Source organism: Myotis myotis, unplaced genomic scaffold, assembly GCF_014108235.1.
Source record: "Myotis myotis isolate mMyoMyo1 unplaced genomic scaffold, mMyoMyo1.p scaffold_m19_p_8, whole genome shotgun sequence".
Classification (NCBI taxonomy): Eukaryota; Metazoa; Chordata; class Mammalia; order Chiroptera; family Vespertilionidae; genus Myotis; species Myotis myotis.
Genome location: NW_023416390.1, coordinates 43,663,037 through 43,690,552, shown reverse-complemented (window position 1 = coordinate 43,690,552; position 27,516 = coordinate 43,663,037). Strand labels below are relative to the sequence as shown.

The 27,516-nt window shown below is 35.6% G+C and overlaps 1 protein-coding gene across 2 annotated transcripts in view; it reads right to left on the bottom strand.

Annotated features, from left to right (window-relative positions):
- The window catches only part of ATF2 (activating transcription factor 2), a 103,687-nt gene that overhangs the window by 23,905 nt on the left and 52,266 nt on the right, over window positions 1–27,516 (bottom strand). For both annotated transcript variants that reach the window (XM_036319012.1, XM_036319011.1), the window contains exons 11-13: window positions 20,787–20,936; window positions 14,808–15,014; window positions 4,385–4,490 (exon numbers count right to left, since the gene is read on the bottom strand). In XM_036319012.1, the coding sequence (XP_036174905.1) occupies window positions 4,385–4,490; window positions 14,808–15,014; window positions 20,787–20,936 (463 nt within the window). The remainder of the gene's footprint in view (window positions 1–4,384; window positions 4,491–14,807; window positions 15,015–20,786; window positions 20,937–27,516) is intronic.

Sequence of the window (27,516 nt, the reverse complement as noted above, 5' to 3'; positions counted from 1 at the left end):
TAAAAAAAAAAAAAAAAAAAAAAAAAGAATCCCATCTTCTCCATAATCTGCTATGAATGCAAAACCACATCCTTGGATAAAAATTTGACCTCAAGTTATAATAAAAAAAGTCACAGTAACTCTTTTAAAAATTATAATAAATGTTATAAAACACAATTTCAATGGCCAACACAATAGTTATGTGTTCAAAGAAAACACTAGAGACTACTAAAAAGCTCTCTTTGTTGATGTGACCACTAATCTTCAACAGGACAGCAAACTGACCTTTCTCTCAAGGTTAAGTTCTAGGGGTGCACCAGCTTTCAAAAATAAAGAGGCTGATCTGTGATGAGTGTAATAAGGAAATGTAAATATATAGTGAAGGCAATGACTCAAAATTAAACAGTACATTCTAAGGAATAAGTGATTGTCTCCAGTCTTTCAGAATTAGGTAACGCAAATCTTTAGGCTATACAAAGAACAGGTACTCACTTATAAATTTTGTAATTATAAACTTTATAAATACCTTTATAATGTGATATATCTGCACCCATATCCATTTCCAGAAAGTGAGGGGAGAAAAATTACTAGTATAATCACAAGTACCAGACAGATACAAGAGATCTTACGGCACTCAAGAGCCATTTTCAGGCCTATATGTTTAAAGAAACTAGCTGTTTGACAATTCACTCTTTAAAGTTCTCTACCTCTGTTCATATATATTTTCAATACTGAAAATACAGGGTATGGCAAAAGTAAGTTCACAATTGTTTGTATGGAAGATAATAATAAAAATAAAAAGTAAATAATAATAATACAAGAATAAACTGTTTTGTGTACTCACAACTGTAAACCTACCTTTGCCCCAACTATATAAGTTCTCAAGGACATTTGGGACCAAGAAGCTTTTCTTCCCACTTATGATTATAGAAAAAACTATTATATACTTTTAATTATGCTCAGTGATCTAGAGAATATGACTTAATGGCAATAAGATCACCTTGTGCTTTATTCTTGATGGAATCCAAACATTTAGAAAATATATTTTCATTCACATTTTATACTATTTGACTGTTAAGGTGCCAACTGTCACAGTTTTCCCATGACTGAGGGTTAAAACTGCGACCCTGTGACAGTGTGACTTTAACTGTCACCTTTACCCATAAGATTTTGTAATATTCCTTAATTTCTACTAAACCTTAGTTTTCTCTCTCAAATGTTTTGAAAGAATTAGCACTACAGCTCACCACCATTAGTAACTGCTGTGTGCAACATGATTAACAGTGTTAGGTATTTGTGAATTTCCCCATATTTTCTATAAAATTTAAATATGCACTTAGTCAATCTCTATATTTACCTTAACTATTAAACAACAGAGAAGTTGTATTTTTGCAAAGACTTCAAATTTGAAAATAGACATTACTTTAAAATTTCTACAAAATCGAATTATCTCCCCAGAGCTGAAGAGAACAAATTTTATGCTACAACTATACTTGTTAATTGACTATCTAGATGACTAGACAGGAAAAAAGGCAGGTATAGTTCCCAAAATTAAAAATGTCTTTCATTCTCACAACATAGTATAATAGATATTCACTAAAACTTATTCATCTAGATTTTCAGTCAGTTTATTTAAGGGTATAGGACATAAACCCATACACCTAAACATTTAAAAATACCTTTATAAATTATTGACTAAAATGAAAAATTGGCTTATATTTGCTGAACATATTCTGCCTAGAGAATAGAGAGAAAGCTGTTGGGATTATCTAGTAAGTTACCTAGGATTTAAAAATTGTAGATACTTTTGAATTGAATGCAATGAGTTAATTTTCTTTCTAGTTTATAGAATCAATTATACATTTACTTTTGAACTATACTATCAAAATTCATAGTAACTCTCTTAAGAAAACCATGTATGTATAATGCTGAACTCAGTAGCTTCTATATGAAATTACGTTAAATCAGATGGGAGCCCAAAAGGCCTCATCCCTGCAGCAATCATTGTTAATACAAACTCCAAACATACTTCTACATGGGCTCAATTTACTCCACAATGTGTTTCACCATCCTGTCAAAATGACTAGATATCAAGTATACACTAACTGAAATAAAGAGTAATTTACAGGAATTCAAGTGTAAGGTAGAAGATTCTGAGAATCAAATCAATGATTTGGAATACGAGGAAGCAAAAAACACCCAATCCGAAGAGCAAAAAGATAAAAGAATCCAAAAATATGAGGATAGAGTAAGGAGCCTCTAGGACAGCGGTTCTCAACCTGTGGGTAGCGACCCCTTTGGGAGTCGAACAACCCTTTCACAGGGGTCGCCTAAGACCATTAGAAAACACATATATAATGACATATTGTTTTTTTGATTAATCATTACGCTTTAATTATGTTCAATTTGTAACAATGAAAATACATCCTGCATATCAGATATTTACATTATGATTCATAACAGTAGCAAAATTACAGTTATGAAGTAGCAACGAAAATAATTTTATGGTTGGGGGTCACCACAACCTGAGGAACTATATTAAAGGGTCGCGGCATTAGGTAGGTTGAGAACCACAGCTCTAGGACAACATCAAGCATACCAACATTCGCATTATGGGGGTGCCAAAGGAGAAGAGAAAACAAGCTATTGAAAACCCATTTGAAGAAATAATGACAGCAAACTTCCCCTACCTGGTGAAAGAAATAGACTTATAAGTCCAGGAAGCAGAGAGTCCCAACAAGAGGAAACCAAAGAGGCCCACACAAAGACACATCATAATTAAAATGCCAAAGGTTAAAGACAAAGAATCTTAAAAGCAGCAAGAGAAAAGCAGTTAACAAGAAGAGCAGCAGGAAGAAAAAAGGTAAAAAATACGAACAATAAAATGGCAATAAGTACATTATCAACAACTGAATCTAAAAATCAAAATAAACAAACAAGGAATCTAATGAACAAAATAAACCAATGAATAAAATAGAACCAAAGACATGGAAACATGGAACAGATTTGACAAATCTCAGAGGGAAGGGGGTGGGAGGTGGGAAGAGATTAATGAAAGAACTTATATGCATTACCTATGGACACAGACAATAGGGTGGTGAAGGCTTGGGACAGGGCAGAAACCAAGTGGAGGGGGGCAATGGGAGGAAAAAAGGGGACGTGTAATAATCACAACAATAAAGATTTTAAAAAATTATTAGCTATCAAAGGACTGAGATTTATTTGCTCAAAACTGACAAAAATCAATGTTCTATATATGGCAATAGAGTTGCTAAATCTATTGAATCTTTTAAATTAAAAAATATTGCCCATTCTGATGAAACTGCTTACAATGACTACAAGTGAAGATGGTGGCCATTAAGTTTTATCTTGAGCACTTGAGGAACAGTTTGCATCCCATATAAAATGTTTCTTTCTTTTGAATCACTGACACTGGCAAATTAAAATAAAGTGGATACATATGGTTGAAACAATCTTCACATTTACAAATATCCTGAAATACCTCTAACTCATAAAAACGAAAGCTGTGGGTTATGTATTATGAATGTTGCCTAATGCATTCCTAGCTCTGTTATTTGTTACAAATTTATGTACAATGGACAGGCCATTTATTCAAGAGTTACAGCTGGTTCCAACATTGTGCATATTACCAAAAAGAAGGACATTATAAGAAGGAAAAAACACAATTAACCTCTAAAATGTGGAAAACGGAAGAACCTCATTTTTAGGGAAAACATTTAAGAGGAAAGTGATAAGCAGATAATGTTCTATTTTAGCATTTTTATGACTAACTAGAAGATTCAATACAAAGGTTCACAATAATTAAAACCCCCCCACACACAATGCTGATATCTAAGAAAGAACAACAGGATCTGATACTGTAAATAGATACTACATACAGGTGTCCCCCTAAAAAATGTATACACTTTTTAACAGCTGATAGCTCAATTTTGAAAAGGAAATGTATTTTAATAAACACTGACTATGATTATCAAAAGTGAGTGTATAAATTTTTGGGGACACCCTATTTTAGTAAAGACAGTTGATTTAAAAAATACACATCATACTCAACAAAGGCTGGACGGGAAATGCTTCACCATGTCAATCTAAGACAAAGTGTTATACTTTTTGATTATAAACAAAATAATCATCAGTATTTATAGTATATTTTAAGTTATTAACTAACCCATTTTGCTAATCCATAGTAATCCCTAAAATAAAAGCTAGAAATAGGAAATTTTTAAAAATAGATTCTAAGTATACCCCATTCCATAATAACCTTGTAGAAGTCTATTCTATATTAAATATAGGAATTTCAGTCTCCGTTTTTTGATGGAAGCTTGGTTCACTGTGGCAGTATTTCACTGATGTAGCCTAAGGCTGTAGGTAATGGAACATTACTCACTGTGATAGCCAGATTTCTTCTGCATGGCGGTTACAGGGCAATCTTTATGAGCCAGAAGAAGCTGTTTCAGCTGTGCCACTTCATTTCTCAGCAGGGTGACTTCACTCTGGAGAAGAGACAAGTTATGTACCTTACCAGCATCAGATTAAACATTTCTTACTGTTTAAAACAAGGGAAGGTTAAGATAACGAAAACTGAACATCTTTAATGGAATATCAAGGAATAAATAAAATATGCTGCTTAAATATGTTTAATCAGTACATATCAGTTTTCTATTTTAGCATTTGTATAAAAACTGCAACTTTTATAAAAATTTAAGATAACACAACTAGATAACATATTTCAAAGTTTTTATATTACCATTTGCCTTGAAGCTGCTTATCACATATTAGAGATTACCTGTTGAAGATATTTTTTATTATATGTATGTTACATGTTCTTTTGTTTGAATAATTAGAGTCATCAAGGGAGTCAGGATACATTTTTACTCATCTATTCACTTGAAAATGAAAAATTTATCCTGAAAACTCAATCAAGTTTCTAAGAAACTTGGAAAAGCTCCTTTTGGGAAACCACAATAACCAAGGAATCACAGATACCTAGAATGCAATGCAAGACACTGTGTTGGACACGAAACCAAAAAAGTAAATGTAATATCTAAAAGGCAGAGTTGCCTTTGACCTAGACAATTCGTACACATCTAAATTTAAATCTGATAAATCAATGGTGATTTGTACTATTCCTTATTACAAAACAAGCAAGTCAGCTTTTGTATTAGATACATTAATCTGGAAAATTCTCTGTAAAAGTTCCAAATTGAGAGAATCCAGTTAATTTTATTGGGTCATCCACAAATATTAAAGACATATAGATTAGTGATAATTATCAATGCTCAAGAGTTAGAAATAATATGAATTTAACAAATTGATAACATAAAAATCTTAATTTACAAATACCTTTACTTATTTTAACTTACATTAACCTTAACTATGCAGATTTCATCCATGAACCCAAAATTAAATGAAGAAATATAGCAAAAGGGTGTACACAAAGCTCAGGCACTTCATTTTCCACCCCTGAGTCTCTTATGCAGAAAACTTAATGTAAAATAATTTAGCAGATTAGACTCATTAGGTCTCCTGATGTGATTAATGACAAACAAAAAAATCAAAAGAATAAAAATTAAGCAATCTAAAGGCAAGTTTGTTGGGTCAAATAGTTCCTCACACCCCAATAATAATGAACTGCAACACTGTGTTAAAGCACAAAACAAAAATTGATGCTCATAATAAAACTGAACCATTAATAAAAGGGTTAAATTGTTTAGAATATTCTATTTGAGACAAGAATGGGTTTAGAGCAGCCGTGGGCAAACTATGGCCTGCGGCAGGCAGCCCGTTTGAAATGAATAAAACTATTGAAAAAAAAGACCGTACCCTTTTATGTAATGATGTTTACTTTGAATTTATATTAGTTCACACAAACACTCCATCCATGCTTTTGTTCCGGCCCTCCGGTCCAGTTTAAGAACCCATTGTGGCCCTCGAGTGAAAAAGTTTGCCCACCCCTGGTTTAGAATGATCAAAGTACAAAAGGGAAAGCAAAAGTTTTGCCTTAAAAACAAACTGTTATTTAGGAAACTTATTTCTATGAAATACTGCATCAGTGTCAATATTGCTAAGTACAGTGGGGTCTTGACTTACGAGTGTCCCGACTAACAAGTTTTTTGAGATACCAGCTGTCTCTTGGCTGATTTTTTGCTTTGAGTTGACAGAGTAATTTGAGTTAACGAGCTCCTTAATGAGCTCGGTCTCGGAACGAATTAAACTCGTAAGTCAAGGCCCCACTGTATAGCTCTTTATTAATGACACAGTTGATGAGAAACCATTTTATGAATAACCCAATATATACCTTCCAAGAAAGTTTCCTGTCTGCTGTGTCAGCTTGATTTTGAGACTTGTGTCTACAAGTTTCTTTCATTAATTTCTGAAATATAACATAGGGCTGGATGGGTACGTCAAGCAAACACAATCTGGTACCTGTAGCTACCCTACACATTAGTGTGAACCTATGATATAATCAATATTTAATCATTTTTACTATAAAAATGAAAATCTGTATAGCTAACTAAACACATACTGTTATCTCTAACTAGAAAATCTGTCCTCTCCTTTTTGCCTTGCTAATTATTTTACTCATCTTTAAGTCAACTCAGTACAGCATAAGTTTGCATAGAAAAAGAAGTGAGATGCCCATTTCTTTGTTCCCACAACCCTATATACTTATATGTGTGTGTGTATTAACACAGTACTTAGGACACTGGATTCTAATTTTTGGTTTATTTGTTTGCCACCCCTGCCAGACTGGGATTTTCTCAAGGGCAGATTATCTTGTTTTTTGAATCCCCAGAGCACAGCACAGGCTGGCACAGGCTGAGTACATAGCTATATTTAGAGAGGACCATGGAAATTCTATGTCCAGGAGGTAAAAAAATACCAAAAAGAGGCAAAGTAAAATAAAGGACATGAAAACATTTTGAAAATGTCCAATTCTCATTCAAATGTGAGCAATTATTGATTTTTTTCTAATCAAAGTAAAACCTATTTGTTAAGATAAAGCAATGCTGAAAAATTTATTATTCTGGTTTAAAATAAAATGTAAATTATTTTGGCATTTTTTTTTTATATTTTATTGATTTTTTACAGAGAGGAAAGGAGAGAGATAGAGAGTTAGAAACATCGATGAGAGAGAAACATCGACCAGCTGCCTCCTGCACATCTCCTACTGGGGATGTGCCCGCAACCCTGGTACATGCCTTTGACCGGAATCGAACCTGGGACCTTTCAGTCCGCAGGCCGACGCTCTATCCACTGAGCCAAACCGGTTTTGGCTATTTTGGCATTTTCTTACCATTGCTCCATTCTATTTTTAGCTACTCGAAAATTATATACTAATAAACAAGTTGTTGTTTTTTTTTTTTACAGTTTATCTGTAGCAGATCAGACTGATAAAATCAGATCAGACTAATCAGTCAAAATTACTCACAGGTATCTGGCCACATCTTGATGACCACAGGTATCCCATAAATTTATGATCTTTAACTTACTAGTTCAGCCACTATTCTCAAAATTAAAGAAATAATGTTAGATGATTTCTTCTTTGGGGAATTTTTCATTGCTAAAGATCAAATTTTTCTCATGTTTAGTCTTCAGAAAAATCAATGATCAAATATCAAGATTCTCACCACACAGTTCCAAAGGTTGTCATGGATGCAAAACCTACACTTGAGAATAAAATAGTTGTCTATAACAGAAATATAGATGATGGGGTTCTATTTTGAAAATATTTTGCAAAATGAACGTGAATGACCTGTCTCTTCTTCTCATACTTTGATTTCTTGCTTCATGTTTGTCTCCTCTGCTAGACCACAAATTTTATAAGTTCAAGGACAATGTCTTTTTCACTATTATATTCCCTGTGTCTAATAACATGCCCTGCACATATTAAGCACTTATGCTTAATGACAGAACAAATAATAACTAGTATTTGCATAGCACAGTTACAGAATACTTTTCTATATCCTCTCTCACTTATAAAGTATTTTATGACTTTGACTGATGAGAAAGTAAAGGCTTAGAAAGATTTTTTATAAAGGCTAGTAAAAATAAATACTAGGTCTCAAACTCTTAATAAAATGCATGAGGTACAGGTGGCATCACTATTACCGTTACCCCCTTCTCTAGATAAAATACTAAGGGGGTGGGGGGCAGAGGAAGATAGTAATATCCTATTTTTTTCAGGAATTAAAACATTGTATAGCATCTTGAATTGTTGCTATTCCTTTCTATTTCAAATGATAAATACTAAAGATTTGACCCTATTTCTTTAATGTCAACGGACCAATAAGCAAAACCTTTTCCATATCACTAACCTATGAGTGAAAACTCCTCATGTATCCAGCTATCAAAGAATGCTTCTATTAATTTGTTGAACCTCTTATTCCACATACATTTTGCAATACCTAAGTTTTAAAAGCAAAATCCACAACAAAATTTCCAAGTTTTATCCACGGAGTAACTGTTGAGTTAGTCTGACTTTAGTTCATAGAGGAAACACGCTGAAGTTGTAAACTGAAAACCCCCAAAATGATGTAACTGAAAGACAAAGGCATACGAGGTTAAAAGCATCTATACTAATAAAAGCCTAGGTGGCCCTCGTGTGCCATGTCGTCACAAGATGGCTGCCACAAAATGATGGCCACACGCACAGTGGAGGCGGGGCCCAGCGGCCACTCATGTGGTGAGGCCTGGGGGTCCTGTGGCGCCATGCGGCATGGAGGAGGCCAGTCCCAGCATCTCTGTCGCCTCACACGGAGGAGGCAGGTCCAGGCAGAGGAGGCAGGTCACGGCAGGGGAGGGCAGTTGTGGGCCATCAGGCCAGCAGGGGAGCAGTTAGGCGTCAATCAGGCCGGCAGAGGAGTGGTTAGGGCCAATCAGGCTGGCAGGCAGAAAAGGTTAGGGGCAATCAGGCAGGCAAGCAAGCAGTTAGGAGCCAGCGGTCCTGGATTGTGAGAGGGATGTCCAACTGCGGGATCGGGCCTAAACCGGCAGTCGGACTTCCCACGAGGGGTCCCAGATTGGAGAAGGTACAGACCGGGCTGAGGGACACCCCCTCCCCCATGCATGAATTTCATGCACTGGGCTACTAGTTTTAAATAAAAGACAACAAAATCATGTATTACCTTAAAAATATGTTATAATTAACAGCACCCAATTCTTGGTCTATATTATCACAAATGTCTCTAATACAATTTGATAAAATTGCCTTTTTAGCAATGATTTTAGAAAGCTAAAATATGGTTAAATTTCATGACTGTGGCAATAAGGTTGAAGAATTAATACTTTTAAAAATCTAATATATGTTTGGTAAAAATATTAACAGTCATACCTCAACATTCATTAAATCTTTTATTGTATGTAATATACAAGTAACGATGAATCATTACTGCCCACTATACCAATCAACTAAGCCTGTATGTCACATGAAGGATTATTTAAAAAATGTAGAATTGATGAATGTGTTCACATAAACTACAGTTTAATTATTTATTTTACATTCAATTTTCTTTACAAGTCATTCTATTCTTCACAGCTAGTGATTTTACTGTTGGGAGACTGAAAAAAATTCTTTTCTCCCTGAATCTACTATAAGCATGTTAACTCTTCACACTCTGAAAACTATGGTCTGTCACTATTTTAAAACTTTTTATTTTGTTTGACAAATAACTATAAACAATAAAAATAAAAATCACATATCCACTTGAAATAATAAAGTCATAATTGAAGTGTCTTTTCTTCCCAAACCATCTATGCTTCCCCATACCCTCTCTTCTCTTTACTACTGTTACATCCTGGTAAATGTCATTCCTAAAATTTTACCTATATGTAGAGATTCTTTACTATATGATTTCCATACCTACACATTTATCCATCTAACTTAACTATAAACCTTTTACTAATGAAAAAGATTTATGGTATATATTTTAGTATGCAACTAACTTTTTATTGAGTAATTTATTGAAGTGAAATTCCCATAATATAGAATTAACCATTTTAAAGTGAATTAATTCAATGGCATTTCGTACATTTACCATGTTGTGCAACTACCTCCCTCTGTCTACTTATAAAACATCTCTGTCACTCTAAAATAAAACCCATTACCCATTAACCAGTTTCTCTATTTCCTTTTCCCCCCAGTCTCTGGCAATGACCACTTTGCATTTTGTATCTATGCATTTATCTGCTCTAGATATTTCATACAAATAGTGTCATGAAATATGTGACTTTGTGTACAGATTCTTTTACTTAAGCATGTTTTGAGGTTCATCCACATTTTAGCATGTACTTTAAATCCTTTTTATGCCTAAATAATATCCCATTGTATGTATAAACCACAATTTATTTATCCACTCATCCACTGATGGATGTTTAGACTGTTTTCAGCAACTTTCTTTTTGCCCACAACAATGTATTACAGACATTTTCCCAGGTTAATACATACAAATGAACCTTATTCTCTTTTTTTGCAGAAGTATTTTCTTTAATAAAATTTTATTGACCTCAGAGCAGAAGGGAGAGGGAGAGATAGAAACATCAATGACAGAGAATCACTGATCAGCTGCCTCCTGCAGGCTCCCAAATGGGGATTGAGAGACCTCAACCACTGAGTCACACCGGCTGGGCTTGCAGAAGTATCTATAATAATAAAAGCATAATATGCTAATTAGACCGGACATCCCGATGAAGCCGGGGCTGCGAGGGAAGCCCGGGTCCCAGGTGCCTGCAGGCGGCCGGAGGGAAGCCTGGGTCCCGGGTGCCAGAGGGAAGCCAGTGCTGGCAGCCGGGGGAAGGAAGGCCTACTCTTGCACATATATTGTGCATCGGGCCTCTAGTTTTAAAGAAAATCCCTGATAACGTATCATTTTGCCTATCTTCATATTTTGGTATGTATCTCTAAAACTGAGAACACTTTCTTATTTAACACATTGTTTGCGGGTAGTTTTTATAGCGCGCTAACAGGTGGCACGGGCCATTTTTGCAGTTGAATAGATTGATTACCGTTATACCTGGAAGTACATACATAATTCACCATTGTATGTGTTAGAGATCCAAATTTTGTCCTTTGGAATTCATATATCTGCATGTTAGCATCCCTTTAGAGCAATAAAAAGTATAAAAATAAACGTATTTATACATTACCCGCATTCTACCGCTAGTCTATAAAAAATGTATTAATACGTGTCCCACGCTCTACTACCAGTCAACAAAAACGTATAAATACGTTTCCCGCATACAATGTGTTAACTATGATGCCATCATAACAGTTTTTAATGATAAAAAATACTGATTTTACTTGTTCTGTTTGTAATTTGAGGTATTAACCTCTATAGTTGAATATAACTTTAGTTAATTTAGTGATTTCTTGAATTTGATTTCTATTTAAACTTTATGCTTTGAAAATGATGTGCTAGCTAACTTATACCTAGATAAATCTTGCCTTTATTCCTCCAGTCAAGAAATTTCTACCTCATGTAGGCAATAAAAATGCAACACATTTTACAATGACATTTTAATTATAGTTTGCATGGTGGAAAAAACATGCAATTAATGAAGTAAAGATTATATTTATTTTGAATACTGAATTTTCCAAGGTTTTCCAATAATAAAGCATCAGTATTATTAATAACTAGAGGCCCGGTGCACAAAAATTTGTGCACTGGGGGGGGGGGGGTCCCTCAGCCCGGCTGTGCCCACTCGCAGTCTGGGACCCCTCAGGGATGACCACCTGCTGGCTTAGGCCCGCTCCCCGGGGGATTGGGCCTAAGATGGCAATCAGACATCCCTCTGGCAGCCCGGCAGCCCTCAGGGGATGTCCACTTGCCAGTGGGGAACAGGCCTAAACTGCAGTCGGACATCCTTAGAGCTGCTGAGGAGGCAGGAGAGGCTCCCACCACCACTACTGTACTGGCAGCCATCAGCCTGGCTTGTGGCTGAACAGAGCTCCTCCCATGTTGGAGCGCCCTGACCACCAGAGGGCAGCTCCTGCATTGAGCGTCTGCCCCCTGGTGGTCAGTGTGTGTCATAGTGACCAGTCATTCCCAGTCCTTCTGCTGTTAGGGTCAGTTTGCATATTACCCTTTTACTATATAGGATAGAGGCCTGGTGCACGGGTGGGGGCTGGCTGGTTTGCCCTGAAGGGTGTCCGGATCAAGGTGGGGGTCCCGCTTGGGTGCCTGGCCAGCCTGGATGAGGGGCTGATGGCTGTTTGCAGCTGGTCACACCCCCTTCAGAGTGGGGGTCCCCACTGGGGTGCCTGGCAAGTCTGGGTGAGGGGCTGAGGGCCGTTTTCAGGCTGGCGGGTGACTGAAGCTTCCAACCTCTCCTTTTTTTCGTATTCTGGGATTTATTTACCTTCTATGGCTGTCACTGGAGCTGAGAGCCGGCTTTAGCTCTGAGGCTCAGCTCCAGCTCTGAGACCTTGGCTGCTGAAAGCAGGTATCTGGGTTTGTTTGGCTTCTACAATTGAAACACTGTTGCAGCTCCAGTTCTGAGGCCCGGCTGGCTGAAAGCAGGTTTCTGGGGTTTGTTTAGCTTCTATAATTGCAACATTGTTTCTTAGAGTGCAGCTCAGAGGCTGGCAGCGGCAGGCGGGGAACCTTGGCTTCCTCCATCACTGGAGCAAGCAAGCCTCCTGTTCACTTCAGCTGCCTGGCCGCCATCTTGGTTGGCAGTTAATTTGCATATTGCCCTGATTAGGTATGGTTAATTACCATGTTTGTCTATTATTAGATAGGATAGTGACCAGTTCTGCAGTATAACTAAGGAAACAGCAATATCTCATTAAAAGCTGTTAATACTGCTAAAACTTGGGTCAAAGCAGAAAACTTCAAGTCCAACAACACCCTGTAAATGAGACCATGTATTTATATAACATTTATAGTTTTCAGTCATCATTACTTCTTAAGAAGGTAAGTAAGCCAAATGACAAAGGAAAATATTAATACATTTCTTATTAAAATTAAAAATTTATGTATTTAAAAATACCTGCATTCATTCTGATTCAACTGATTTATGCAACAACCCAGAGAAATAGACTAGCAGGTATTAGCTCTATTCTGTGGACAAGACAACTGAGGCTAATAAAGAATGATATGTTTAATGTTAGATTTTCGCAGTAAGTCGGAACCCACCTACATAAGCACCTATGGCACTCATATAGAGCACATACACAGCAGTAATGAAGTGAAATAGTAAAAAAAAAATTTAAAAGATAACAATTCCTGACCTTTACTTGTGGTAAATAAATAATAAAAAACATAAAGCACATATGTACATACATCAAAATGATGGAACTTTTTTTAAAATAAATAAATGGGAGATGACAACATAACCACGAAACAACGTACGTCGAATCTGACGTAACCTGAGGACTGTCTGTATATACTTGAATCACTTTGTTAATATAAATATTTAAAAATTTAATCGTAAAATTAGTTTAAAAATTATTTAAAATAGTTTTTTAAAAGTTAATATTGTAACAGGGATACCTGGTAAAGAATAGACATTTTTATAGTTGTATAAATAAATTGGTACCTATAATCTGTTTCACCGAATTTATGAGGGGAAAAAATTTATACCTTTTTTCTAAAAACTTATGAAAATCGTTCTTAAGAATTCGTTTATCAGATGATAATATAATAATTTCTTAGTATACCCTGGTATATAAAGTATATATTTGAAGTCTCTGTGATGTGGTAAATCATTTTTAAATTTTTTCTAAATGGTTAAAATAAGTTTTATAAGGCAATTTGTTCTAAACTAACATGCCAATATTCAAAGCACAACACAGTATTAAAAAATGTCTACCTCACATATGAAAATTTTTTAGGTTATAAAATTTATATTACAGGTTAAATGCTATTCCTGATGCTAAAAACTTTTTCCCAAGCATTTAAATAGACATTTATATTAGTGATATCTTTAAAGATAGAAAGATTTAAGAAGAGAGCAGTTCTCATCATCAATTTAATTACACAGAAAGATTTGTTTTTAACTGGGAATAATTTAACTCAGAAGACTGATCAATAACTACAATTCATTAACATCAATTTTCTAGTTGATGCTCATCGATTGATAGTTTAGATTTTATTGGAGAACGTTCACAACATTAAAAAAAAAAAAAGAAAAAAGAAAAACAAAAAAAAACAGAAGGAAGGAAATAGATTTGGTGCTCCCCCATTGGAAATCTTACCAAAGACTGAATAGGAAGGAGCCTTAAACCTTTATACCCACGAAGTTCCTAAGAAATGTATCTGAGGCACATTGGCAGGGCAGCATAAAATGATTTCTATTGCCACTGGCCATATTGTACCTGTTCTGTGGATAATAAGAGTCCTTCAGTTTCCAAAGCTGTCAATCTGGCACCTTTCTTGAGCACTATATTCACTTTAAATAAAACAAAACAAAACAAAATTTATAATTCAAAGAACAGAAGGACTTAAAAACAAAACTGCTACTAAAGCAACTTTATCATTGTGATATAAACCAAAAATTGAACATGAAAAGAGAAATACCAGTGATATTTTTAATTTTAAAATTCTTTGAACTTTATATCACAACTTTTAAAGTTTAAGTACTTTTGCACTATACAATTAGACACATATTTTAAATTACTTCATTGTATCAGTATTGAAAATTTTGTATTATTTTATCTCAGTATCCAAATAAGTTTATAAAATTAGGTTTTACATACACACACCCAATATTGTGTCCTACAATATTTAGATGGCTAAGTAGAAAAAAAAAAGAGTTGTAGTAACAATTATTAAAATACATAAAACAAAATTTACACATATGCCCCCTACCTGTAGTTGTCCATTTAATGAACTCAAGTCTTCGGCCTTCTTCTCTAAAGACTGAACCCAGACTTTCCTTTTTTGTCGGCATCTTGAAGCTGCTGCTCTATTTCGCTCCAGAAACTTCCTCCTTTTCTCATCAGGATCTTCATTAGCTGCTCTTCTTCGACGACCACTTGTATTTTGGGTCTGTGGAGTTGTGTGAGCTGGAGAAGCCTGTAATAAATAGAAATGGAAGCTTTTTAACACAGGCAGTAAAGGGTGGCAAAAGGGGAGAGCTACTACATTCATTTTCTAAGTCTCATTGTATATATCAATATTTTGGGGCAATGTGAAAATCACCCAGTGGTTTAACAAATTCCTTGAAATAAATGAGCACTGCTACAATAAGATTCTCACTAAATCACTATTTATATTAAATAAAGTCTTTAAAGTTTCTATATTTTCATTTGTATAGAAATAATATGAAGAAACTGCAAATTCAATACAAATGATCATATAAAAATCTTACATTTTCCCAAGTATATATTTTTTTAATATATTTTTTATTGATTAAGATATTACATATGTGTCCTTGTCCCCACGTTACCCTCTACCCCCCCCCCCCCGCTCCCTCCCTCACCCCCCCGTTGTCCATGTCCATTGATTAGGCCTATATGCTTACATATAAGTCCTTTGTTTGATCTTTCCCCCTTACCCCCACGCTCCCCTACCTTCCCTCCAAGTCCCGACAGTCCAATCAATGCCTCTCCGTCTCTGGATCAGTCCTTGTTCATCAGTTTATGTTGTTCATTATATTCCACAAATGAGTGAGATCCTGTGGTATTTATCCGCTCTCCAGTTCCATCCATGCTGTGGCAAATGGTAAGAGTTCCTTTTTCTTCTTCCTCTTCTTAAAGAATACCTTTCAGCATTTCATATAATGCTGGTTTGGTGGTGATGAACTCCTTTAGCTTTTTCTTATCCGTGAAGCTCTTTATCTGACCTTCTATTCTGAATGATAGCTTTGCTGGATAAAGTAATCTTGGTTGCAGGTTCTTGCTATTCATCACTTTGAATATTTCTTGCCACTCTCTTCTGGCCTGCATGGTTTCTGTTGAGAAATCAGCTGACAGTCGTATGGGTACTCCCTTGTAGGTAACTGACTGTCTTTCTCTTGCTGCTTTTAAGATTCTCTCTTTATCTTTTGCTCTTGGCATTTTAATTCTGATGTGTCTTGGTGTGGTCCTCTTTGGATTCCTTTTGTTTGGGGTTCTCTGCGCTTCCTGGACTTGTAAGTCCATTTCTTTCACCAGGTAGGGGAAGTTTTCTGTCATTATTTCTTCAAAAAGGTTTTCAATATCTTGCCCTCTCTCTCCTTCTGGTACCCCTATAATTCTGATGTTGGTACGCTTGAAGTTGTCCCAGAGGTTCCTTACACTATCTTCATATTTTTGGAATCTCTTTTCTTTTTCGGTTGGGTATTTTTTGTTTCTTTGTATTTCAAATCTTTGACTTGATTCTTGGGATCCTCTTGTCTGCTGTTGGATCTCTGTAAATTATTCTTTATTTCAGTCAGTGTATGCTTAATTTCTAGTTGGTCCTTTTTCATGTCCTCCATGGTCTCACTATACTTATTGAGGGATTCATTAAATTTATCGGCGGTTTCCATAAAATTCTTGAAAAACCTTATAAACGTGGCCTTGAACTCTATATCCAATCGTTTGCTTTCCTCCATTTCTGCCATTTGTGACCTGTTTCTTTGTCTCCGCATTTTGGCAGCTTCCCTGTGTTGGTAGAGTGGCCCTGTGCGCCAGGTGTCCTGTAGGGCCCAGTAGCTCAGCCTCCCCAGTTACCTGGGGTGGACACTCTTGGTGCACTCTTGGTGCCTTGGTTGTTGTAGGATCACTGGGAGGAATTGACCTCCAGGCCAATTGGCTGTGAGAATCAGCTGTGTCTAAAGTGGGAGAACTTCTGTGCTGAAGACACCCTTCTGGGGCAAGACTTGCTTCAGTGGGGCTTTGGTGCTCACTGAGTCTGCTCCCTGAGTGCGTCCCTTATGGATCTGAGGAGTTGCAATCTGGATGGTCCCCCTCTGACCACTGGGTACAGTGGCTCCTGGATCTAAGGAGGTGCTAGTTCAGCCTCTGCCTGAGGCCACACAGCAGGAGCCACGAAGAGGCTCAGCTGTGAAGCAATGCAAGCCGCTGCGGGGCCTTGGGCCTTCTCTTGGAAGTTCCGGGTCTGCCTGGCTCGGCTGCAGTTAGGTACATTCACATGCAAAAGCCTCTGTGGGGCGGGGTCTCAGGGAATCAAAGGGTGGATCAAGGAGCTATGGCTGATTCTCCGCCCGGAGTCGCGGGTCTCAGTGACCCGCTAATTGCTGCAAGCACCTCTGAGGGAAAGCCGCCTTCAAGTTCGCCCGCTGCCCGACAGAGCAGCTTCTCCCCGTATGAGTCCTGGGTCCCCAGAGACTTCCCGGAACCGGAGTTCAAAGCAGTCAGGAGCTTGTGATTCAAAAAGACAGCCGCGTCCTCAGGTGCCACCCCCTTTCCTCGCACGAGCCGCCGTACCTCTGCACTTGTACCTCTGCACTTCACCTCTGCAGCTCCTCTGGCTCTCAGCGTGCTTTTCTTTCCTTCTAGTTGTAGAATTTACACTCAGCCAGCCTTCCTGTTGTTCTGGATGATGTTTGCTCTGTCCTTTGCGGTAATTTTCAATTATTGTGAGAGGCGGCAATTTCCCGGTGTTTACCTATGCCGCCATCTTAGTTTCTCCTCCCAAGTATATTCTTAAATTACATTAAGGTGTTATTCAATCCTTTGAAAACTAATTATAAGGTACTAAAGTAAAAATTTAATAATTGCTTATTTAAATTCACTATGGGAAATCACATTTACTTTAAATCTGTAAATTTTCTTTAAAAATTGGTTTCTCTATGCCCTAGCTGGCTTGGCTCAGTGGATAGAGCGTTGGCCTGTGGACTGAAGGGTTGTGGGTTCGATTCTGGTCAAGGGCCCATGTCCAGGTTGTTGGCTCAATCCCTAGTAGGAGGCATGCAGGAGGCAGCCAATCAATGATTCTCTCATCATTGATGTTTCTATCTCTCTCTCCCTCTTCCTTCCTCTCTGAAATTAAAAATATATATATATTTTTAAGAAATTGGTTTCTCTAAAATTAAGGCATGAATGTACATACTTTGGTATACAGTCAGGTAGCTCTTAATGACAGGGATACAGACTGAGAAATGCATTGTTAGGCAATTTCCTTGTTGTGGGAACATCATACAGTGCACTCACCCAAACTTAGATGGTAAAGACTACTACATCCCTAGGCCACATGGTATAGCTTATTGCTCCTAGGCTACAAGCCTGGACAGCATGTTACTATATTGAATACTATAGACAATTTTAACACATGGTATTTGTGTATCTGAACATATCTAAACATAGAAGAGGTACAATAAAAATAGAGAATAAAAAAAAATGATACACCTGTATAGGGCATTTACCATAAATGGAGCTTGCAGGACTGGAAGTTGCTGTGGGTGAGTCAGTAAGTGACTGGTGAGTGGATGTGAAGGCCTAGGACACTATGGTATACTACTGTAGACTTTACCACCACCTCACTGCCATCTACTTCCACATCTTGTCCCGGTGGAAGGTCTTCAGGGGCAATAACACCCATGGAGCTGTCATCTCTTATGATAAAAATGCCTTCTTCTGGAACACCTCCTGAAGGACCTGCCTGAGGCTATGTTGAGGAGGTGTAACTCTTTTCAGAAATATGTCTATGATAGTTTGTTTTTCCCCCCCCTTTTTCATCATTCATTTGCTTGTAAGCATATACTGTGATCTTAGATCCACCACCATATATGCAGTCCGTCACTAAAACATTGTTAGTGGCACATGACTCTATACTCAGCTTTTCTTCAGTTTTTGGGATTTAGGGTAAGTCTTTTTCTAAGGGTCAGGTTCATTAATGCTTATTTTCCTGGGGGTAGGATCCCACAGGAGCCCAGATTTTCATTTTAATTCATCCCCTGACTCCTCAACAGATTGGCCTGGTATTTCAGATCAGCCAGAGATAGAAATCTTCACTTGTTAGTGATATTGTCTAGTGTCTAGGACTATAGAGCAATAAATAACTCCAACCCTCCTACAAATCCCAAAACTGTACCACAGAACACTTGAATATGGAGACAGGAAATGAACTCTTGGAAACAGTGCAAAGGAAACACTTTGTGGCCACAGACCCATGATCCAAAGAAGCCTGAAAACAATCTTTTACCTATAATTAATTGTATTTTAAAATGGTGTAAACAAATAAAAATTCTATTTTCTCCTTATCTATATAACAAGCAAACATTTTATATATAAGATCAAGGTAAGTTTTGCAGGAAAATCACCAAACTACTTCTCATCCTACAAACTCCAAAAAATACAATGCTATGATTTAATTCCTTTTCCAAATAACTAGCATTAAAAATTATAAGGATTATTCCATTTATACTGTATTTTAATTATAATAAAAATTAAGTATTAGATTATTTTATGTAAATAATTCCAAGTTAATCTTTTGGAAAAATATTTTTATGGCTGACTTCAAAAAAGGCAACCTTGAAATATTTTATTTACTTCATCCTTGTAACCTACAGCAGGGTTTTTTTACTTTTTATTTTACTCATTTGGCTGAATAAGAAAGAACAGTTTTTTGTTTTTTTTAAATTGACAACTCAGTTATTACAGCAAAGGCTAAATCCAAGTATTATAAGTGAAAGCTATTATGTACATTTGTTGTATTTTTACACCTAACGAGAACTCGAGGCTAATTAGAGGAGTATATACTTCCTCCTCTCCCTTCTTTCATTGATTCATTCATTCCACTTCATTAAATGTGTGTATGTGTGTGTGTGCGTGTATATATACATATATATATGTGTATATATATGTATATATATATGTATATGTATATATATGTATATGTATATATATATACTATTCTAGAAACTAGAGATACAGCAGTGGAGCTTTCATCTAATATAGTAAAATGTAAAGATATAAATAAAAGTTAATCCATGGAAACTATAGCTAGTATAAGAAAATAAATTATATTCATTTCTTTTCTTTTAAATAAACTTTTAAAGATGTAAAAACCATACTTAGCTTGCAGACCATACAGAAAAACAGCGCTGGGGTTCATTTGGACTGAGGGCCAGCTTGCTAACCCCTGAATTATGACATTAAAACACACTTACTTACTTTCCCTCTCTCCGACACTTAGTAAAGTTGTTTAGTGGACGACAACCACAACTACATTCCACTTTGTTGTAAGTTTCATAAAGATAAAATGTAATTATCTAAATACCTATGCTTAGGAGGCATTCTAAAACTTGCTGTTCACTTGTGTTTCTTTAAATGGAAAGTTCTGCTTTTTAATGCCAATTCTAATTCTTTAAGTAGCGAAGATAAAAGCTCTTGAGTTCTGAAATATTTAACAGAAATACAGTAACCCTTTACACTATAGAAATATACTGTAGACATACAAAAATATCAATCACCTAATAGGCAGTCCAGAACTAGAGAGAAGTAAAAAGGGCCTCTAATACAAACAACTGCTATATGGCATATCTTTTCCTTTGGTGATGTTTCACAAATTTTAATTAAATAATTGTTTTATTTATGTGAGTAATATAATACATATATACATTACTTGAATATAATCAATAGCAAATATGTTTCCTTAAAAGTACTGATGGATATTGTGCTATATCAGACCAACATATATATAGGGTGTTCTATGCAGTAATAACTGCTCAATGGACTGATGGACTGGACTGATTTTATTTATTTAATATTTGAACTACCTTTTTCTAAGATTTCTGATATACTTTTGGAATAACAATATAACCAGAAAAATTTTTTTTCAAAGTATATAGTCATTTAAGTTACACTGTATTTGCTTTTTTAAGGATGATAGAATGCCGAATGATAAAAACAACACACCTACCGGAGTTTCTGTAGTGGATGTGGCTGGCTGTTGTAATGACTGTGGTCGAGATTCCTCTGATTGAGTCCTAACCAATCCGCTACCGTGACCCTTTACAGTATCGCCATTGGTCACAGGAGGATGTTGCTGGGTCAAAGCAGCTTTTAATCTCTGAAATGCAAACACCAATTTTTTAAAAATTCTCTACTTTCTACCCAAATCCAACTCCTAACATACTCTTTGGTCAAACAAAAGAGATACTTGTAAAGGAAGGCATAAATTCATTCAGCTTCAAAATTAGCTCTGATTAATCATAATTCATTGCATTACTAAGATCACTATAAATATCAATAAGATAAACAAAAGGACCTTTGGAAAGCTTCCCTGAGTCTTTTTGTCTAGTACTACTAGAGAATTCTGAACTTTCTTGTTCCTAATCAATTTTGAGAGTGAAAATTAAAAACACTACTGACTGAAAATAACTGTTCAACTAAAATAAACAACATAAGTTAATTATGTACACTTTCACCTATTTCCCCCACCCAATTATTGTATCCTATATCTCAATATTCTCAGGTTCTTAGTTTCTTAGACCAAAAATCTCTTCTTTTCCAGATATGGGCCATCTGATCCCTGCAAGCAACTCTAATGTCAGTGCTTACTGCGACAATGACTTGATGTTGCATTTTTTCTTTAGGCCACTACACTATCTGTCAGGCTAAACCTCCTCTGAGAACCTTACAGCTGGTTTTGTCTCCCTTAAGTCTTCCTAGTCTCCAGTAAGCAGAACTACGTCTAAGTCTATCCCTTCCACTATGTTCCATTTCACCAGTTAATTGGACTGTACCTGACCCACTGTCAGGGTGTGGCAGGTCTAGTGTTAGAATGAGGCCCTAGACATTTATGGCTACCTCTTCATAAAGACACAATTTGAATAAAGTTTATTATTTTATCAGCAAAAAGTGTCATATGTGATATATTATCTCCCCAATCAGACAGTAAGCATTTTAAAAGCAGAGATTAACTTATATATATTTATTTGCATCCCTTTTAGCAGATGGTACATTATTGATTTGCGTCATATATGAAAAACACATACATTTGCTAATAAATAGAAATTGGTTTCTTCGGTGAACATGACATGTGATTTGGGGGGGTAGTTTTATTGTTATGATCTGTAAATTTGAAATAATTAGCATACTATAATTGAATTATATATCTTAGTGATGAAAGAGACCTCAGGAACCTAGGAGACCTGTAACTATTATTGCTGATAATATTATTAACTGAGATATAGTCCTCGAGCCCAAAATAAAGTTTTCTCACAACATTTGATGCAGAAAGATGTCAATTACATTTTCCTAAGATCCACACTCAGGTGCAAATTTTAGGAGAGAGGCTACAAATATTGGTATGATAAGTGTGTTGCAATCTATCCAGTGCTTCCCAAACTTTCTAGAAGTTAACTGCTTGGATATTACATGCTAAAGCAGATTCTTGGTAACCTTTCTCTCTCCCTTCCCTGGATATAGCAGAAAGGGGTGGGTAAGCAGAAAGGGGTGGGTAAGCGAGAAGAACTTTTGAAAAAGGCTCCCAAATAAATAATTCTAGTACAACTGCTTTCATTCATGCCAACTAAGAACAATTTAGAAAATTTGACAACTATTCAAAAAGTTGAAGTTTCTTTATTTTCATCTATGCATATCTTACCTTCTATAAATGATCCAGATCCCTTAAAAACTGAAGCATATATGAAAAGATTAACAAAATTTCCACTAGGCAATAATTATACCTGGACAACTGGTTAGTGGGCATTTTCTCTTTACTACTAATTGTTGTAAATTCTGAGTATGATTTAAAGAACAAAGTCAGCAGTTTAAAAAATGTTTTACTGAGGAATAAGTTACTTACAATAAAATGAACTCATTTTAGTGTACAGTTTTGAGTTTTAACAAGCACATATAGTTGCTGAACCACCCCCTACAGTCAGAATACAGTACAGTTCTATTACCCCCCAAATTTCCCTCATGCTCCTTTCCTGTCATTCTCCCCTCACACACCCAGCCTCTGAAAACCACTAATCTGTTTTCTGATCCCGAAAACTTCACCTTTTCCAGACTACCATGTAAATGGAATTGAATCCAGCTTCTTTCCTTTAATATAATGTACTTGAGATCCATTCATGTTGTGTTCAATTAGTTTCTAACAGGACAGTATCCCAGTTTGACAGATTAGGAAACCAGAGATCATTTGCCCAATCACACAGCCATTAAGCTAGTTCAAATCCTGGATTTGTCTAAAAAAAACCACCATAAGGAGTGATCAAGAAATAAAATCTGAGGCTGGCCCAATTGGTGGGGCTCAGTGGTTGAGCGTCAACCTATGAACCAGGAGGTCATGGTTCGATTCCCGGTAGGGAACATGCCAAGTTGTGGGCTTGATTCCTGGTGTGGGGTGTGCAGGAGGCATCCACTCAATGATTCTCTCTTATCATTGATGTTTATATATCTCTCTCCCTCTCCCTTCCTCTCTGAAATCAATAAAATATATATAAGGCTGGATGGCTTACTGCTTCAAAAGACAACCACAAAGGATTAGGATTGCCAAGTCTGATATTGCAACTGCTAAAGCCACACTATCTGAGGATCAGGTAGGTTTCTTGCTTCCTTCCTGACAGAGTACTTCTTTATGAACTGCCAAGAGCACAACAATATGTAAAGTCATAGTATCTTCACTGGTTAGTATACATAATGTATACTATATACATATTTGTATACATGTTATACACCTGCAAAGACAATGTTCAGAATTTAATTCTGCCTCAAACTATCCATGTGACTCTCAACAAATCATTTAATCTTTGAGTCTCAGTTTCCTTACCTGTACAACTGGGAATGAATAATGATAACTTCCTTGTAGGGTTAAGGTAAAGATTAAGTATAATATGCAAAAGTACCTGACTCATAAAAGGATTTCTCCAATGTCAGCTTCCTTATTTCTTCAAAAATGGCCTCTATTTTCTTTGCATAAATGTATGGGTGGTGATGCCAAAGAATCAGGAGAGTTCCTACACTTTTGTATTTTCAAAATGTACTTAGGAAAAATTAACTTAAGGGTCATCTTAAGCACTGGTTTAGCCTCAGACATATTTTATTATGTAAATACACTGCATCTTTCAGAATTCAGATAATGTAAAATTCTTAGTTCATCCCCTTATTTTTATTTTTCCTCTTTCTTAAACAAGCAGAAACAACAACATTAGTGACTAAGAAACAGAACTTGGGATAATATGGCAATGGATGAATTAAAAATAAAATCAGGTAAGTGACCAAAGCAGTAGTTGGCTTTGGGAATGCTTAGGCTAAATGGTCAAAGAAGAATTAAAAGTAGAAAGATAGGAGTTTAAAAGTGTGGGTCATATAAACAGAACAAAGAAGGAGAATCTGGAGAGGTAGTCACTCTGCATAGTTATATCTTTTAAAAACAGAATATTAGACATCAAAATACAATAAACAGTGCCCAGACTAGTGTTAGGTTAGGGCTTTCATTTCTGGATATAAAAGGTGCGTAAATATAAGTAGCTGTTGAGATGTGAAACTTGGTAAAATCATGTATTGGTAAAACATTTTTATAAGTCCTTAGGTAGAAAACAGAATTGAAGAGCACTTAAAGTTTTATAGAGAGGAGCTTAACTCTTAGAATTAATGAAATATAGTAACTGCACATAGGAGACTCTGAAGTACATAAACATCACTCTCTTGAATAATCTTTAGTAGGGCAAGTAACTACCTTCCAGAGCACTTAGAACAGCATCAGTATTCATTCATTATCCTCTCTTGACTGCCCCAGGGTATACAGTACTCATCCAGTGAAGAAGCTCTAATGTTTGCTCCATGCTGTTACATTGATTACAATGAGTCTGACTTGGAAAGTGTGCCACTGAGTATAAAATTTTAAAAAAAGATTTTCAAGGGTTAATTAACACTGCCCTGAAATGCAGATTTTTTAAAACAGCAATAAATATACATGTAAACCAAAAATAATTAGAATGGGTTAGGTAAAAAAAGTTGTCACTAAATATGATTCATATAAATTTTACAATTGTATTAGGATATCTACAATCCACCCATATATATATATTTGCTAGAGACAATTTAAAGAAGGACAAATACTTTGGATCAAAAATTAATTTAAAAATATAAATATAATGGGTGTTTATTTTACAATTTAATTTTTGAGCTAGCACAGATACTGGACATCAATTAGTTCAATCACCATCTTTCAGACAAAGAAATGAAGGCCCAAGAGTGAAGTTAATTCCCAGAATCATAGACTGAATTAGAAGCAGAGCCAGGATAAGAAATTCTGTCTGTTGACTCCTAGTTCATTAAACATATTTTAAACAAAAGTTTTCCAAACTAGAGCTTTTGTCTATTATTTAGTATTCTATGCATATTAGGATTCAATAAGAAATCAGACATTGGTAAATCCATTGCTAAGATCAAAATTTCTTGCAATAAATATAAGATTGAAAATTCAACAAAATTAAATATTTAAAAGTCTATATTTTCCAACATGTACAATAAAACACTGACATAATTTTAATTTTAAACTAAAGATATATACCTCATTTGGGATAAAATGAAAATATCTTTATTTCTATAATTCTAAGCAGACTGCTTTAATGTTTAGAATTAGTTTTTAGCGATGCAAAATTCAACTACTGTATTAAAAACGTTTTTTTTCCTACAGAGATAGTCAGAGATAGATTGTTGTGCTGATCTGACATTCACTTTAAGAGGTAATCTGCTAAAAATAATTTGCTATTCAAATTCTACGTTATATGTTGTATTATTGAAAATAAATTTTATCACATCTGTCAGAACTTAGTAGGAACAAACTACTCCATCATAGTACGAAGAAAAAACAATGTTCTCTAGAAACAATTTATGAAAAAGTCAGATCCATATTTCATATGTGCCACAAAAGCTCATCAGAGTAATAACCCTCCTTCTCCTGGGTGTTATCCTACCATCTGCTGCTCTATTACTTATCTTTATTTTGCAACTAATTAACAGCATAATCTTCTAAATTCAGCAAGTTAATTATCATTATTGTGGTCTTTGCAGCATCATCAGTCCTCATGAAGTCTTGTCTCCCCTCCCCCCAGAGAACATATGAAAATGAAGTAGGTTGGGAGAGAGTCTGCTTCTTTGGAGCAGGCTCATTAGGTGTTTGCTGATTAGCTTGGCATGCAGAGGCAGGTCAGAAGAATTCTGCTGAACATGAGGTTCCATGCCGGGCCTAACTAAGTTAATGTACGTTTCTGAACATTTGCCAAGATGCCCTCTGTCAGCTCTCAGTAGAAACCCCCTGCAGAAAGCCTACTGGCTACCCACTGTGTTTAAAGATATTTCTCAGTTTGTCACACTAGTCTTAAAGGAATCATTCTGGAGAATACCACTTAGGTAGCTTACCATATCTTAAACAAAACTCCTAGATGATTAACATTCAGAAGATTTACTTTTTTTATTACAAATATTACATAAGAAAATTGTTCTACCAGAAGGGTAACAAAGATAGCAAATATCTATGGTTTATGTGTTTAATGACAAACAAAATCCCTATACCTAAATTTGGTAAGATACAGTGCAATTTTGTAGAAAATAGGTCCTATTAATTTTTGTGTAGTTTAAAAAAGTACTAGATAATCTTATATCTGTGGCCCCCCCCACCTACATTTTTTTTTTACCACTCTTACTTCTCCAAAGTTTTATTTTAGAGTCCTTAAAATAAATTTTAAAAAGCGCTTGCTCTGAAGAAATTGCTTTAGTAGAAAAGGAGGACCTCATGTCAATATTTATAGTGGACACAAACACAATGCATAATATCTTCCTATAAGCACTAGGCTTCTGAAAATCAGGGCCCCACAGAAGCATCCTTAACTACCTTAGAATATAAATACTCTTCTCTTCAGCTACATGGGCTACTCATTTTATGTGTTCCAATGCTGCTGTTTATCTTACATTATTTTTAAGCCACAGATCATTTTAGTAGAATCAGCACTGCTATAGTATTTAGCATGTCATTCACAGATTGTGACCACAAAGGTAAAATGAATCCTAAAGAGACATGCAGAACCAAACAGAGAGGATGCTCTACATATTTTCAGAGATCTGAAAAAAACAACAAAACAAAATCCAACTGAAGTACTGAAAGAAGAAATTCTAAGTTTTATTAGGGGGCTGGAGACTGGTGAACAGTCAGGAAAATTAATTATGAAATGTACAGGAGAAGTGACTGGGAACCACTAATTTGGAAAGCATGGATTTGGAGTTCTATCACTGATGGAGGAAAGAAGCAAGTCCCATGACCACCTATCTGGTCATTGAGAAATTTTGAATATTCTGTGTACTGGGATATGAACCTAGTTTCGATTTTCTTCAGTTGGGATGATCATTTCTTCATTTGGTAAGTCTTTTTAGTTTTAGCTTTCTGAAGCTTAAAAAAATAAATCTATGACACAAACATGTTAATTCAAATTTAGAAAAAATCTGTACCTATTTGGTATTTTATGTTCTAAAAGTACCTAAAATAACAGAGTATCCTTGGATTTCAAGTTAAAATGGTTAAGATTGATTTATTCCTGTGATTTTAGTTAAAGAGCTAAAATAATCTTATTAAGCCTCTAAATCAATCATACAAGAGTATTTTTAAAAACCATGCCTCTTTGGTTATTATATGCATATTT